Raw genomic sequence first — 15,153 nt, 5'->3', positions numbered from 1 at the left:
AAAGTACAAGGTGTTTTTTGGGCCAGGTTGCGCCTGACTTCTGACTGGATCCTTTAGTTTCAGTGATATATGAAGGACAGCTGGGGTGGTAGTTAGAAGCAGAGATGTAAAATCCTAGGACTTACCGCTGGCAAAGCAGCAGGATTGTTGTCACTCACTAAATTACACTGCTGCGACTGCTATTTTATGCTTTTAATGTAAACAGCATCTTTTTGGTGGTGTGGATGATGGCCAAGTCTTGACCAAGGGATGCTGCTGCTCTTTCAGGAGCAGAAGGGACAGAGGGTGGCGGCAGGTGATTGATCCACCTGTTCAGTAGGCTCTTCCTTGAAATGCTGTCTGGAAAGAGGTTTTGCTGTTTGACAGTTCAGTACTTCAGTTTGGAGCCATTTCATGCCACAGAGCAGGAGGAGGAGAGAGAATTTCATTAATACGGAACTGGCCATCCCAAGAAGGCTGTGCAGCACTTGGGGCCTGCCTTGGTCTCTTCCCTTGGCTATGAGAACCAGGGATGGAATAGCAGGAGCTCTGGCTTGCGGTAAAAAACTCAGTCTGAGTGTGCTGCAGGCCCTTCCTGTGCATAGCAAAGACCCGGCTGTTCTCCTTCAAAGGTCTAAAAACAGCTGAAATGAGACTGCAGGGGAATTTAGCAGTTTAATCCAAGTCTGCATCTGCAGACCTTGCTGAGTTGTCGCATACCCTTGCACGCTCCCTGCTGTGCCCAAGCCATGATAGGGCTGAGCCATTTGGTGCCCAGCTTGTACCTTGAGCTGGGCTAGGATCCAGATATGAAGAGCGTCTTCTTGCGCAGTCCAAGAGGCACCTTTGACAGCATGTGACACGTTGTCATTGCAGTTTGGTTACCATCATCTTATAAAGATGGTCCGTGGGTGCCAGTAAAGCCAGAGATTACTCTCTTTCTCCATACTGTTAATTAAAGCCTTTTCCTGGAAAGGAGATGCCACGGTGCAGCTCAGTTAGCCAGGGCAGACTAGCTTGTGTCTGTCATTCAGTGTAACACTTCGGCTGCTGTTTGTGACGGTGTCTTTTTGGCTTCCTTTCACTCAGAGTAGGCATACTTGTTTTCTGAAGCCCTCTCCATATACTCTGTGACCAGCAAATATGTTAGGTCTTTTGAATCTAGGTAGATACACAGTGGAAGCTGCTACAAAAGATCATTTTTGAATCTGGCTGCAGGTTTCATGGCCCTATTGATCCTGAATAAATGTCTTTATATGTGATTTTGATTTTCTGCAGAATATTAGTTACCCCTTGAAATTATCTTTAAAAACCAAGAAGTTTAGAGGTGAGAGCACAGCTAAAGTCCTACTTACAAACCCAAGCTTTAATCACTGCCATAGTGAAAATAGCCCCCAGTATATGAATGACATGCAGGTGATAGCTGAGTAAATGAGTGGTTTTTCTGTTACATCCTAAACTTGATTTCTAGCCGATTTGTGCCAGTGATGGCCAAGCTGTGTACATCTGTTAGCATCCCACTGAGAGGCTGGCAGAGCTGCTCGCACCCGAGAAATGCCTGAATAAATGCACCGCTGAAATTAAGGGAGGGAGTTGTGGGGAGTAAAGACACATTGTCCCATACTCTTTCTCGACTGGGTGCTGGTTGAGCTTTGGGTTTGGTGATCTTAGTGTTTTTTCTCTTTTGAGGTGCAGTATTAAAAGATTTAAGACCTTCAAGGCCTTCAAGACCTTTAAGTCTTCAAGCAATTATTTTCTTCCCAAGTATGGTCACCCAAGAGCCAGAAGCCCCAGGAGAGGTGAAAGCAAAGGATGTGCTAGCTGTGTTCTGCACCTCTGTGGAAAGCAGAGCACCTTGTTACTTTTTTCACAGGTGTTTTTGCTTGTTTGGAAAGTAACTGGAGCTGTGCTCATGAATATTTGAGGCTGTCAGCTGCCTGTTGAGGGCTGGAGGGAAGTAGGGCCAAGGAAGGGCAGGCAGTGCGGGAGCCAGAGGGGCAGAACAGGGAGCGGCCCCAGCCCTATGTGGTTGTCTCGTCTCTCTTATGGTAGTAGACTTCTTATTGGGATGAATGTGCTCTGAAATATTTATTGCCCTGTTTAAATATTCATCGCTGCAAAGGCAGTGCAGCCTGATGGCAGCAGTGGAGCCTCAAGGGACAGGGGCCACAGCAGTCCCTGGCATTTCCTTTCAGTAATATGATAAAAATATGTTTTAAAAAAAAAAAAACGGGCATTCCCCCACTGCAAGATTGACAGGAGCAGTCAGGCGTATGTCCCAGTGTTTCCTCTTCGTGCCAGAGACTTGTATTTGCTCTCAGGCTCATATGCTGGGGTGCTGCTCTTGGTTGCCAGATGCTAATGCTTTTTTTTCCAGGCCTGTATCCTGGAGTGAGTGGCTTTGTTTAGCCTGACACTGTGCGTGTGAAAAGGGATGTACAGAAGAGCAAACCGACTGGTTTGAGAGGGTTTAAGTTTTGCACAGGCTGTGTTCTTGTCTTTCTATAGGTGTGCAAGGAGCGGGGAAAAAGGACCTTTAATGTACTTGTCTGTGGAAGGTGGGGATCTGCTGAGAATTATGGAGAGGTAAACTTCTCAGGAATTCATGTAGTAATATATTAAGGGAGCTGCAGATGCTGACAGGTGTGCCCTGACATGAGATGCTCTTATATCAATTTAGCTTTTAAGGTTTATTTACTTAGCTTCAGTAAAATAGAGCAGTTTAAAAGTCAGACTGCCAGTGATATGCAGTAGTTTAATGTGAATATTTTGCATGTTGCTGCTGTTAAACCAACACGTGCTTTATGTGTCCCAGGGCATTGACGTGGTAGTAGCAAGGGTGCTGCTGAGTGTGGGGGCTGCAGGAGCTGCGTTAGTGGCACCCAGCCCAGGAAGAGGCACTTGAAAGGTGGTCAGATGTGCTGCTGACATCGAGCTTTACCTATGAGCTGTGCAGGTGGCCTGTGTGGGGAAGAAGTCTATACTGGTTCGTGGTTACGGCAGGAATGTGGTAAACATACATTAGCTGGAAGGCCTGGGGAAAAGAGGCTTTAAAAGGATTTTATAACAATGGGAAAATCTTTCCTGAGATACTTGACAAATTCACTGTGTATGAACCAGCTTTATGCTGGCTTACGTGGGGATGCTCTAGAAGTTAAGTACAAGTGAAGCAGGTAGTGGCAATAGCATATGCTAAATGTCCATGTAGCCTCTTGTTCTGGGATGAAGTGGCTTTCAGGTGCGTTTTGAAGTTGCACTTAATGTAGCGTAACTGTGGGCTGCTGTGAGAAGAACAATCCCCCTCATCTCTGTGCCCTGGCCATATGCTCAGCCTCCTCACCACTTTGGGCATCGTGCTTAAGCAGATCTAAAGCAAGACAGTTGAGTTTATGACCAAACAGATGACTGTTGTTTGGATTAATTTTCTGGCAGTGGCTGTGGTGTGACTGGATCTCACAACAGCCGGGGAGGGAAAGTGGAGCCCCTGATTCCGAGGCCAGTTGGTAGTTTTTCATTTTAGGGGGTACACAAAACTGCGCCTATACTTTTCAGTAGCTTGTTCCTCTCCATAAGGTGAGGTCATTATGCTTATAAATGTGTATGCTGCTTAGTTTAATCAGCTTTAATTTATGTGCATTGACTTCCACCAGCTCTTGTTAGCTTTCCAGGATATTGTCCTATAGATCTGGCTTTACATTGTCTCTTCTGGCTGTACCTGCATTGTAGGCCATTATGTCTCACTCAGGTACCTCTGTTTTGGGTGACATAATGTTTTCAGCACAAGGACAGGAGAAGATGGAAAAGACTGAATCCTTCTCACCAGCTGACTTAATGACTGTCATTTAGAAATCAGTAAACAAAATGAAATGGTGTCTTTGATCAGAGCTTAATTTGTCAGACTCGGCTTTTGGCTATTGGTTTTCTTGATTACTTTTTTTATTAGCTTAAATAGTATTAGCATCTACTTTATTTTCCTCACAATTGATATACTTTAATAAAATAATCAGTTGCCAATTTTTTTTTTATTATAAGCAAAATAAATCGGGCTTTTCAAGGTTTTCAGTGTGCAGCCGTGTGGCTTTTTCCAATCTTGTGGTCATTTCTGTAGCTCTTTCATGTTCCCTTTTGAATTTTTTAATTCCATTTTAAAAATTTGTATGTTGAAGCATATATCTTATTTTTCACCTGGCCAAGGCCACGTACCCAAGTAGCAATGCATCCCACACGCTACTTGTTGGTAATATATCTGAACAGCTGTAGTCACTCTCTGTACCAGGCTGCTGCACTGGTGAGTTGCTTCCCCATGACTCTCTGCTCCTTTCCAGAACCTCTGCTTTCCAGGACACGAAGTGGAGGCTTCTTTGAAAATGGAAAACTACTCTTGGAACAAATGAGTAGCAGGAGATAGGAGAATGCTGGAGTGGAAAGTAACTGTGGGAAGAAATCTGTGTTTTTAAACCGTCAAATTTCTGTTCTGAAATGTGTGCCAAGTCAGTCACAGACTTCCTCCGCCCTGCACCCTGAGAGCAGCTTGATATAATGTTGTTGCTGCGTGACTGAGTCCTGGTACTCAAGTCACAGATGGGTCCCGTTTGCCTCATCTCATCTCCTGTTTTCCGTACTGAATTCCGAGCGTACCCATGATAGGCCACTGGCAGTGAAAATATGACAGGGCTGAGACGTTTAGCTGCTTGCATGAAAAAAACCCCAGAGCCTCTAGAGGAGCTCTGGTTTTGTGTTTAAATATGCTGCATACGTCTCGTTCTCCACCTTTGCTTCAGAGTCACGTCCGAACACGCGGCTCCTCGCTACAGTTTCTGCCAGCTCTGCAGTTCTTTCCAAGGCATTCAGCAGTCTCCAATTGATTCCAGATGTGTTCTCCCCTTCCCGGCGCTTTCTCCCTTCTTCCTCCTCCTGCTCTGGCAGCAGAGGCAGGGCTGCTTTTTTCCTGTGTGGTGCTGGAGTTAGTGCAGGCAGGCGGGAAGACTTCCCTGCTGTCCGCTGAAATCTGGGGAGTTGAAGGGGCCTGTATAAGTGCAGTATAAGTGAAGCTGCCTGACAGGGCTTTAAGGTCTGTCTGTCCTCCAGGAGCCAGGTCAGCTCAGAGCAGCCCCTCTGCGCAGCTCACTGCTTCCTTCAGCTCATTGCCTTCACAGCAGGGGAGAGAAGGACAGGAAAGCCTGATACCAAAAGTGATCTTTAAAATCCTTCCTAGAAGAGCACTGGAAATACAGAGAGATCTGAAAGAGTCTATTACAGATAGGTGTGTCACATAGCAAGGGCTCTGAGAAATCCTTGTGACTAAAGTAGATACAAATCTTTCTAAGGGGCTGAGGGAGCTTCATGAGGATTTAAACATTCAGGAGAGTCATTTGAATTCTTGCAGAAGAACTCTCCACCCTCACTGAGGTTTGGTGACATACTTGCAGATGGAGCGCAATAGTCCATTCGCAGAACAGAGACGTGATGAAAAATTGCTTATCCGTCCAGCTAGGTCCTTGATTGGCATTGGAGAAGCAGATACTGGTTTTCTGAAATACATCATCTGGAGAATTACCCTCTCCCTTGAAACAAAGCTGTCTGAAATGAGCAATCTGATTGCAGAATTAGCTGAGGTGACAATGACTGTGACACTACCTTGCTAGCCTGGTCAAGAGATACCATGGGACCAGGTGGTATTTTCTTCCCTGTTACATTTCCATGTTCTGTAGCCCTTCTTTTTCTAAGCAGCACCAGGAACCACTGGTTAGCTGTCAGGAGTAGGGCACAAAAGCAGCATAGGCAGGTTCTCTGTGCTATCTAAAGTGTCACGTAGCGCCCAGATACCCTGCTGCAACCATGGACCTCTCCTGAAAAGCAGTTATCCGTTCCTTCCCCACCACTGGCCTCTGGTTTCTGCTGCTTCCCTGAGAGAGGATCTGCAGTCATGCAATGGAGAGAGTGATTGGTTTGCTAATCTGCTGAATAGCTGATGGCAGTTAGCTTGGATTAAACATACGTGACACATCTGCAGCACACTGTTCCTTAGCTGTGACTCATTTCAATTCTGGTCCCAGAGAAGGAACTTAGCTGTCTTTGCCTGACAGAGGAGTAATCTCCCTTGTGTGGAACATGTCTCTGCCGCTCTGGGTGCCCGCTGGATTAACAGAGGACTCGATTCGTAGTATTTGGAGACTTTATTTTCATGCTGATTTGTTGAAAGCCAGTCGTCTTATGGAAATCTTTTTTCTCCAAGAATGTTTAACTGTGAATGTTAAGTGGAAAATAGTCACTTGGAATATTGCAGAGCTGGGAAGAACACAACCAGGGTAGGTGCTAAAGGACCAATCTGGACCGAAAAATTGAGCCTGAGCTTTTAGTTGCTGGCTTTGTTGCTGAGGACATATCCATTCTGGTGATTTTTCCCCTTTGTTCTCCACCCTTACCCCCTTCTCCCTGGTAATTCTCAGAGGTAGTTTAATTCCTAATATGGAATGCAAACAGATGTTGGGACCCTGATGTCTCTCAAAACACACTTCCCTCTAATCAACCCCAGAGAGCACGAATGGATTGAAAGCATTTGTTGGGATGCCTTTGTGCCAGTAACATTTAACTTTTTTTTTTTTTTTTTTTTTTTTGAGTAGGGAATAATGTAGATTTCAGAGCAGAAATCAGTGCTTTTTAAAATCTGAAAGGTATGTTTCAGGCTGGTAAGTAGATGTGGCCTTGGGCCTTATTAATACTGCGTAACTCTAAAGCTTTGACTATATCCAACAGGAAGCCTCTTTGCAGGTTGCCCGAGGGCATCTTACCAAGTGTGCATGCATTCAGCACTGAGAGCCTGTGTTTGTGCATAGGGGTAGAGCAAAAGTTGGCCATTACTGGAAGTGATGATAGCATGGGGATGAGTGAGTGCTTCCTGTGTATAACAGTAAGATAAGACTATAATTTTCTTTCATCCTTTCCTACAAAAGGGGGGCTTGAACTTCTTTTCCATAAAGTTCTTAAATGCATTAAAAAAAAAAAAAAAGGCCAGCTGCTTTATTTTACAGAACACTTTTTGGTGGCCTGGAATGATAGTGTGTATTGGAAGATAACTCGTTCTTCCCTTGATTTACATATCTAGGAAGGGCAAGATTAGATAATATAGTGCAAGCTTGCACCAGGAAGTTGAAGGAGACATGCCTTTAAATGGTTAGCTCGGTGCAAGTGTGAGTGAGGCATCTCTTCGTAGATTTTTTTTTTTTTTTACTGGTGCATGATTAGCTTATTGGGGCTAAACTTAATCCGGTGCAAAAGGTGTTTCCTGAATGATTACATCAGATTTAAATTTTAAAATGTGTACACATTAACTTAACTTTCCTTTGTTTTAACAAAACTACCATAAAACTCTAGCAGATGTTTCCAGAACTACCTAGATTTAGGGTTTGCCTTTGGGAGGATTCAGGAGGAATTGCTCTCGTGCCCGTGGCAGTAGAGTCAAAATCCAGCATCCTTTTCTATTACCACAGTGTGTCATAGATCAAATGAAGATCAAGCTCCAGATGTGCAGATGAAATACAAAACCTCTTATTACTATGATTCTCTTCAAGGTGCTTTTATGATCAACCCACACGAAGAAAGAGTGTTGATTTTATCAGTCTGGGTCCCAGACACACAGGCATGTCAGTCTTGCTCTCTGGAGTTACAGAAATGCCTTTGTAGTGTGGACTGTGGGTGTCAGGTTAGGGTCACATACCCCTCTGAATCCAGGAATGGGTTTGTACAAAGATGAAGGATATGAGATGGTTATATCCTTTGTATGGATCCTTTTCACCACCAGATTTCTTTTCTTGTAGGCATTTTACCCGCTCTTCCCATTCAGAAGCTAATCTGTAATGAAATGGCTACAACAGAGAAAGTGTTATTGCTGCATTTTGGGATAGACAGCTTGTATCATGTTTGTAGGCACCTGCAGGGTTGGCATGGGCAAATCACTGTTTTGGGGTGTCTGGGGCATTGGAAAGCCATCACTTCTTAATTCTGTACATCACTTTATCTTGTGTTTGAGTATCTTCATGGCCCTAAAGAGCAAAAGCACAGTTTTAAAAACCCAGGTATAGGTTCCATGTGCTGTGAGAGCCACCAGTGTAGGGTGGAAATTTCTTTGGTGTAATGAATGCCCCAGGCTGGTTTTTTTTTTGTGGAAGGGATAATACTGGACTTCCTGGTTGGTGTGGGGAACATCATTCACACTGCTTTGTGTCCATTCCCATTTGCTAAGAAATTGCTCATCGATACATTTGTTATCAGCGGGCAAATTGTGGGATTGCCTGTGGAGAGGGTTAATGCATGCTGGAGACTGCGGTTCCCTGGCAGCCTTTGCTCATCCAAGTGCTGGTGCCCATGGCCCTTCCCTCCCCAGCTTCTCCACCCCCTGTCCTTTCTGGCTCTGGTTCTCTTCCAGCTCCTTGCCAAGCTGTTTCAGCGCTCTTAACTGGGAACAAAACTAACCTGGCAATAAAAAGTGAGTAATTTTTTTTTTCCTGGGATACGTGCTGAAAGGGCTCAGTGGTGGGCAGGCTGACAGGGGAGAGAGGGCAGGAGTGCACAGCTGGAGGTGGGATGGTGACAGCTCCAGCCAGAGCCCCTCTGAAGCTGCAGCTGAGAACTGGGAAGGGAGACTGTGTTGGAAGGGGCTGGGAAAGGGACCCTGCTGCAGCAGCCTTTTTTTTGATCTGTGAGAAGAGGAGGGGGGGAAAAACCAGCCCATTATTAATTAATTAATTAGTCTCATGCTCCTAAGCAGCAGCCTTGTATGGTAAGCCCTTTCTCTCGTCTGTGTACAGCCAGGGAGCAGTGCTTTGCTTCCTGTGCCGGAGCCGGGTGTGATGTTTGCATCCCTGACAGGAGGCTGTGACCTGGGGTGTAGGAGGAGACAGCTTGGTCCCTGCATTCCCCTCACTCAGAAGGATCCCTTTCATACAGAGAGCTGAGGGTGGGCAGCAGCTCTAGATTCGTGCCAGGCTCTTCACAGATCCCAGCTCCAAACATTTTTGCTGTTTACGGAAGGGATTAGGTTAGTGCAGAGAGCAAACAGTCGTAGCCTGGAATGCTCTGGTCTTCACAAACAGGTTAATTGCCTCCATTAGCTGCAAGCCAGTTGCTTCAAGGATTCATAAAATTAGTTCAGTGAAGACATATGTATTAGAAACCCCATTCCACTAATAGGCTTATACTCGCATCTATCCCAGTGATTTGGGGGTTAGCAGAGTTCAAAGGCATTTTTAAGAGATTGTTTGATGTTTATATGCTGTACCATTTCTCTGCACCTTTCTGTGATGCTGATGACTCACAGTAGGGTTAGGGATAGCACAGACCAGTTGCCCTGTGGCAGTTTGCCACATCTGTACAGAAATTGTACTGGTTTAACTTTTCCAGGAGTATAATTTTTATTTGGCTGGTCAGGCTTTACTATCTATGCATATTGTGGCGTACCGATACAGAAGAGAGCTGGAGCTCCATTGCTGTAAGGCTCCTTTCATATCCCTCTACTTACACCCGTTTTTCTGATGAGCAAAACAAAACCACTCCTTCACAGAACAGACTGATCTTTGGCAGTTTTATGGAAGCAGGAGGCCTTTGTGTGCATTTCTGGTGTTCGCTCCTGGTGCTCCAATGCCGTGATCTTGGATCACCACCTGCTGTCTGCTGAAAGAATTCATCCTGTGTCACATTTGCTGAACCACGTTGCTCCTTGTTGAGTTGTCATCCCCAGCTCCCACCTTTCCTCAAGGTACCAGCACGTGTGGTTACTCATCGTTCCTCCGCTTAGCTTGGAGCTGCAAAAGTTCATTAGTTAACTTAAAGCTGCATAAGCTCTTAGAAGTGTGTCCCCATTAGGGATTTTTCACTGCTTGAACTAAATTGTTTTTTAAACAAAATGTGGGATGGGTTTGTACTGAGCTGTGTAGGCAAGCCCCTGACTTAAGGAAGAAAGTTGGCACCTGCAAGTACACGACTGGACCTTTGCAGGGCTGAGAATAAGGGCCTGAAAGCAGAGCCCAGATGGGTAACCATATCGTTCTTGTGCCCTGAGGGCTTGGGTGCTCATGAATCAGATGCCAACATTTTGCAAGGGGGCAGCTGCTTTGAATTCCTGCCTGATGTGAATGAATTATTTCTGTGGGAACAGAGCAACAGAATGAATAGAAAACACAGGAATTGCTGCTTTTCTTTGAACTATAGTTACCATATATTGTGCTGAAGTATTATCTTTTTTTTTAAGGTGATTGTGTTAATTACACTGTTTCACTTGCACTGAACAGCCTTTCCCAGTTTGAGCATGGGATGGCAGCTATCGTGGCTGGTGCATGGCAGCACAAACTGGCAGAGCAAGTCTGTTAATCTGGAACTGCCAAAATTACTCCTGCAACCAAATGTCCCTCACACTCACCCCCTGGAGACTGCCAGCCTGATGCATTGTAGCCAACAGAGGTGTCTGTCTGGTCCTGATCATTGATTAAAAAATATTTCATACCATCACAGAAGTTTAAGATGGCAATAGCTTTTGTGAGGAGCTGCAACCAGGTTTTCTTAGTCCTGTGATGGCATCCTGGTGTAAGTTTGGGGATGGTGACTGCTCTTGGGCATGTCTATATCGGTTTTTTGTTGCATTTTAGTTAACATTTTAGACATCTTCATGAGCTAAAACAAGCAGGACTGGCATTGCAGTGAGGTATGTTGTCAAGATCGGATAGACAAAATACTTTCTGTCGAGTCTATCCTCCTAAGTACTTACCTTTACTCAGAAATTTAAGGGTTTCTCCATGCTCTCTGTACCTCCTGAGAAGTGTGAGAAGCAGCACCCCTGACTGCAGAATTTTACGTGGTGGTTTAGAAGCAGGGGAAGGAGTTCAGGTTTTACGTTTGAAGATTAATGGGGTTTTTGTGTGTGTGTGTGTTCTGTGTTAGTCCTTGAAAATATGAAGTGTTGTGTAAATGTTGAAATTTGGTAGAATAACAGAAGAGGTAGAATCTCCTCTGGGTTTGGAGGATATCAGTATGCTGTGAAACCTGCAGAGATCTCATCAGGAGTCCTTTTCTGTAGACACTAGTGGAAACAGGGAAAAAAGTAATTCTAAAGCATCAAAGGAAATTAAAATTACAAAAAAAAAAAAAATCAGACAGGAAATGTGTCCATAATCATATGAAGAGAAAAATAATTTGAGATACACATATTCCATGGGATGATGAAACCTGGACAAATATAATGATGATAGATCTCCAGATAACCTGAGACATTAAATGAAGGATACATTTGTAATAAAAGATACGATTTTTGCATGTTAGTGTGATTTGAGGAGTGGGGGAGTGACAGTGGTATTAAAAACATTTTATTCTGTACCAGAAATCCTTCTTTAAAAAATCTTAGGAAGGTCAGAGAGGAGCAATAAATAAAGTTACCAGGATATTTTGGCTTGAGAGATGTGATTAAACTCAAAATAAATATGTATTATCAAAATGCCACAAGCAACAGAGGAGAGAGTAAGCATTTTTCATTCTTCAAACATTTGTAGGTAATTGAAGAAGGGAGAGAAAATATTTAAAAGGTTGAAATGCATTTAAACTGGAAGGAACAGTATTAACTGAGGGGTAAAAACATTGAAAATAAGATTATATGAGGTTCATGGGCTGGCATTTTAAGTAGTCTGAAAGTGAGGTTGAACAGAATGCTGGACTATGTCCTTTGGGGAGCAGCCCTGCACTGTTGAGAGGATGGCAGAATAGGTTTTGTTTGGGGCTAATCAGCATTCTTTTCCTCTGACCTGGGATGCTGCTGGCTTGGAAATCTAGCTTGTTCTGAGAAGACTGAAAATAGTTTCTGCTCCTCCATTTTTCCTGTGGAAAAAATTTTAATTGAGAAGAAATTCAGTTTCCTATTTAGCTCCTATTTGAAGCTCCTATAAGAAAGGGGCAGACAATGTGGGCTGTACAGAAGAACGCAGACCATTAAATGCAATGAAATACTGTAATCAGAAGAGCTTGGAAAGGAGACAGTATGTGGACAGAATGGAGCTGTCATGTAAACAGTCTGAATAGGTGAGCAAGAGGATTGCTGATACCTGGTTTGCAGTGGGATGGCCATCGTTCTGCCTGTCCTGCCTCCTGTTTTAGAACTCGCTCTGCAGATCTTGATGATGGGGTTAGGTCGAGTTAGAAGTGGCTTGCTTTGAGGCTGAGAATAGCAAAGGAATGAGCAGAGCCAGAGGGCTGGTGGAGCTGCCCTCCTTTTTTAGGGGGAAACAAAAACCCTGTCCTGCTTTCAGAAAATGTGCTTGGTGCGTGGAAAAACCGCAGAGCTGCGAGCATGCGACGCAAGGCTGCCACTGCTTGAGGGAGTGCGTGCAAGGAGCTGAGCACTGGCCACGGCTGGCATGCTTGCCTGAATTTTTCTTTCTCAGATAAGGCTGCAGAGTTTGTGTTCCTGCAGGCAGCAAGACTGGACTTGAAACTGCCCGTTCTTCAGCATGGGCCAAGGCTGCAGCTCGGCTCTGCTAAGTGGTATTGAATGCCCTTCCCTCTCCTTCTCCCCAGCTGCGGGAGCGCGTGGCCACGTGGCCCCCAGGGGAGGCAGACCAGATAGACTAATGTCAGAGCAAATTTGGGATTCAGCCAGTGTCTGAATGACCCGGTGCTGGCTGGAGGTGCACTGCGTTTATCATTGTTTCCTCCGCCCGGAAGGGAAAGCTGCAGGTAGGCTGATAAAGGGGCTGAAAGGTTTGTCCGGCTTCTTTGGAGGTCCGTCAGCCCCTGCATGCTCTCTGCTGAAAGGCTGCTTGGTAATTCCCCCTCTGCCTTTCCTGTCCATGGGATAAGGTCTGTTTTGCTTTTACTCCATTGATTTAAGCATGCTGGTGTCAGAATAGCCTCGAGCACCTCCAGGCTTTGTGGGGGAGGACCCAGGGCTGAACAGCAGCCAAAATTTAAAATCAGGATTAGTCCATTGACACACACATAAATCAAACAGCCCTCCTATCATAAATCTTTTCTGTGGATTTTTTTTCTGCTGCGGCGGTGAAAGCAGTAGGAGCAGTGCAGCAGCCTGGGCTTCCCAGGGCTGGGCTTCAATGTCAAGGCTGTTCTCCTTCACCCCGGGTGGCTGAATGCAGCTCCCCCCTTGGTGAGATCCCTGCAGAGGCTGCAGGGCTGCATGCTTTTTTGTTTGCTTCTTGTGGTTTTCTGACATGGTGGGGTAGCATTTTTATTGTCTTCTGGGGATATCTTTTGCATGGTCAGTTCTCTGTTTCTGAGTCATCTGCTTGGTGTTAGCGACATCTAAAACAGCGCTAAAAGCTTCTAAAAAGTCCACTATCCAAGAGGTCTCTGTGGGATACCCTAAGATGAGGGAGGAGTGGGTAATTAATGCCTTGTGTGATTGTAGAGATGCTCAGCATTGGGAAAGAGTGACTGTGCTCCTGGCTTGCTATCTCAGCTTGTTTCCTTAGAGCTCTTTGGTGTCTCCTGCATGGCCAGCAAGAAGCAAATGGGATATTCCAGCAACAGATACCTGGGCACCTGTGCTCTGTATGCTGCCAGGGCAAAGGAGGGGGCTTCTGCGCAGATGGATTTAAAAAACTGTACTTTTTAGCACTGTAACATAACAGAGAAGTGTGCTCTGAACCATATGATGTGCTTGCTTGTGGGCTTGCTTGTGAGCAGTGAGGGTCAGGCTGGAGGAGATGGACACAGTTATTGTAGTTTTAGGGATGTTGAGTAACCCTGTTCTTCTGTATTTCCTTCTCATTTCCAATGTTTGAGTGCCTCTTCCCTTTTCTGAAATAACACCTTTCTGTGTGTAAAGCTTTGTATGAGATCACAGGGGTATGCAATCTGCAAACCCCGTAATTTGTTCGCTATATGCCACCCAGTAGCAAGAAAATTGCCCTGAAAAGATTAAGGAAACAGTGTCATGGCTCAGAGGAGCAAGGCATGCGCTTTTTGATAGGAGAGATAATAGAAGCCTGTGGAATACTATGGTGACAGTGAGTGGGATATTCACACCAACGTGTGTGTTGTTTCTTAGGCTGATGTTTTGATCTATCTTCTGTAGTATAAAGCTGTTTTCTCCTTTTTCCTTTCTTAAGGGTAACCAGGAGCCAGCAGCAACTCCTGATGCAATGGTGCAGCCATTCACCACAATCCCATTTCCGCCACCCCCACAGAATGGGATTCCCACAGAGTATGGGGTGCCACACACTCAGGACTATGCAGGCCAGACCAGCGAGCACAATCTGACACTCTACGGAAGCACGCAGCCGCATGGAGAGCAGAGCACGAACACGGCCAGCACGCAGAACGGATCTCTTGCAGTAAGTGCACAAGGGTGCCCAGCCAGAACAGCACAATGCTCTGGGGAAAAGCAGCCACTGATTAGATTGCTGTTTCTCAAGTGTGCAGCAAACCAGCAGCAGGCTTGAAAGGGGAGAATTATAAACAAAATATGGCTTCTGACCTTCCATTACGGGGTTTCCCTTTTTGCATGTTCCCCTTGTAAATTGGTGCCTGCAGAGAGCAGTAGGACTTGAAATCAGCGATCATGGTGGTTTTACCGTGGTGGCATTGTCCAAAGACAGTCTCTTACAAAAGTGTTAATTACTTTGCGTTAATTGGCGAATGGTTCAAATAGATGTGATGGAGGCAAATTCTAGAGGGTTGACAGTACAAAGAATTAGGGTTAGCACATGCATTTTAGGTGTGATCCCAATGTGGTTTTGTTTTCAGGAAGCTAGCAGAGTAGAAAATTACTTTTTGTTGACTTTCTGAAGACAGCAGTGAGCTTCAGGGAGCAAAGACAGGAGATGAGCTCTCAACTACTGGTCATCCATTTGCCAAACCAAGATTTTCATCATCTTATATTTTTTTCTTTCTTCTTTCCATGGCCTGGAACTGGCACTGGGCAACATGCTGGCAGATTATCCCAGGAAAAGCTTTATCCACCCCTTAAGCCACTTGTTAAGACTTAACTTCCTAATAAAGAGCCTTATGGTGAGAGCCTTCGGCGCTCAGGGGCGGATTTAATCTGTTAATGCTTTCAGTTTTACTTGTAGTTGGTGTTTGGCTTGTAGAGATTATTTTCTTTCCCTGGTAAGTACTGAATGAATTCAGTGCCAACAGTTGGAAGAACTGATAGTGCCAGCTCAAGTGTTCATGGTT

General features: G+C 45.0%; 1 protein-coding gene across 18 annotated transcripts in view; it reads left to right on the top strand.

The window, feature by feature from the left end:
- RBFOX2 (RNA binding fox-1 homolog 2) overlaps nt 1-15,153 on the top strand; it is a 166,768-nt gene that overhangs the window by 97,797 nt on the left and 53,818 nt on the right. For all 18 annotated transcript variants that reach the window (XR_007203118.1, XR_007203120.1, XR_007203119.1 and 15 more), the window contains one exon: nt 14,085-14,309. Coding sequence is in view for 15 of the 18 variants with exons in the window: in XM_048301036.1 (XP_048156993.1) it covers nt 14,085-14,309 (225 nt within the window). In the remaining 3 variants the exon portion in view is untranslated. The remainder of the gene's footprint in view (nt 1-14,084; nt 14,310-15,153) is intronic.

The sequence above is a fragment of the Corvus hawaiiensis genome, chromosome 4, assembly GCF_020740725.1.
Source record: "Corvus hawaiiensis isolate bCorHaw1 chromosome 4, bCorHaw1.pri.cur, whole genome shotgun sequence".
NCBI lineage: Eukaryota > Metazoa > Chordata > Aves > Passeriformes > Corvidae > Corvus > Corvus hawaiiensis.
This window is presented reverse-complemented; position numbering and strand designations above follow the sequence as displayed.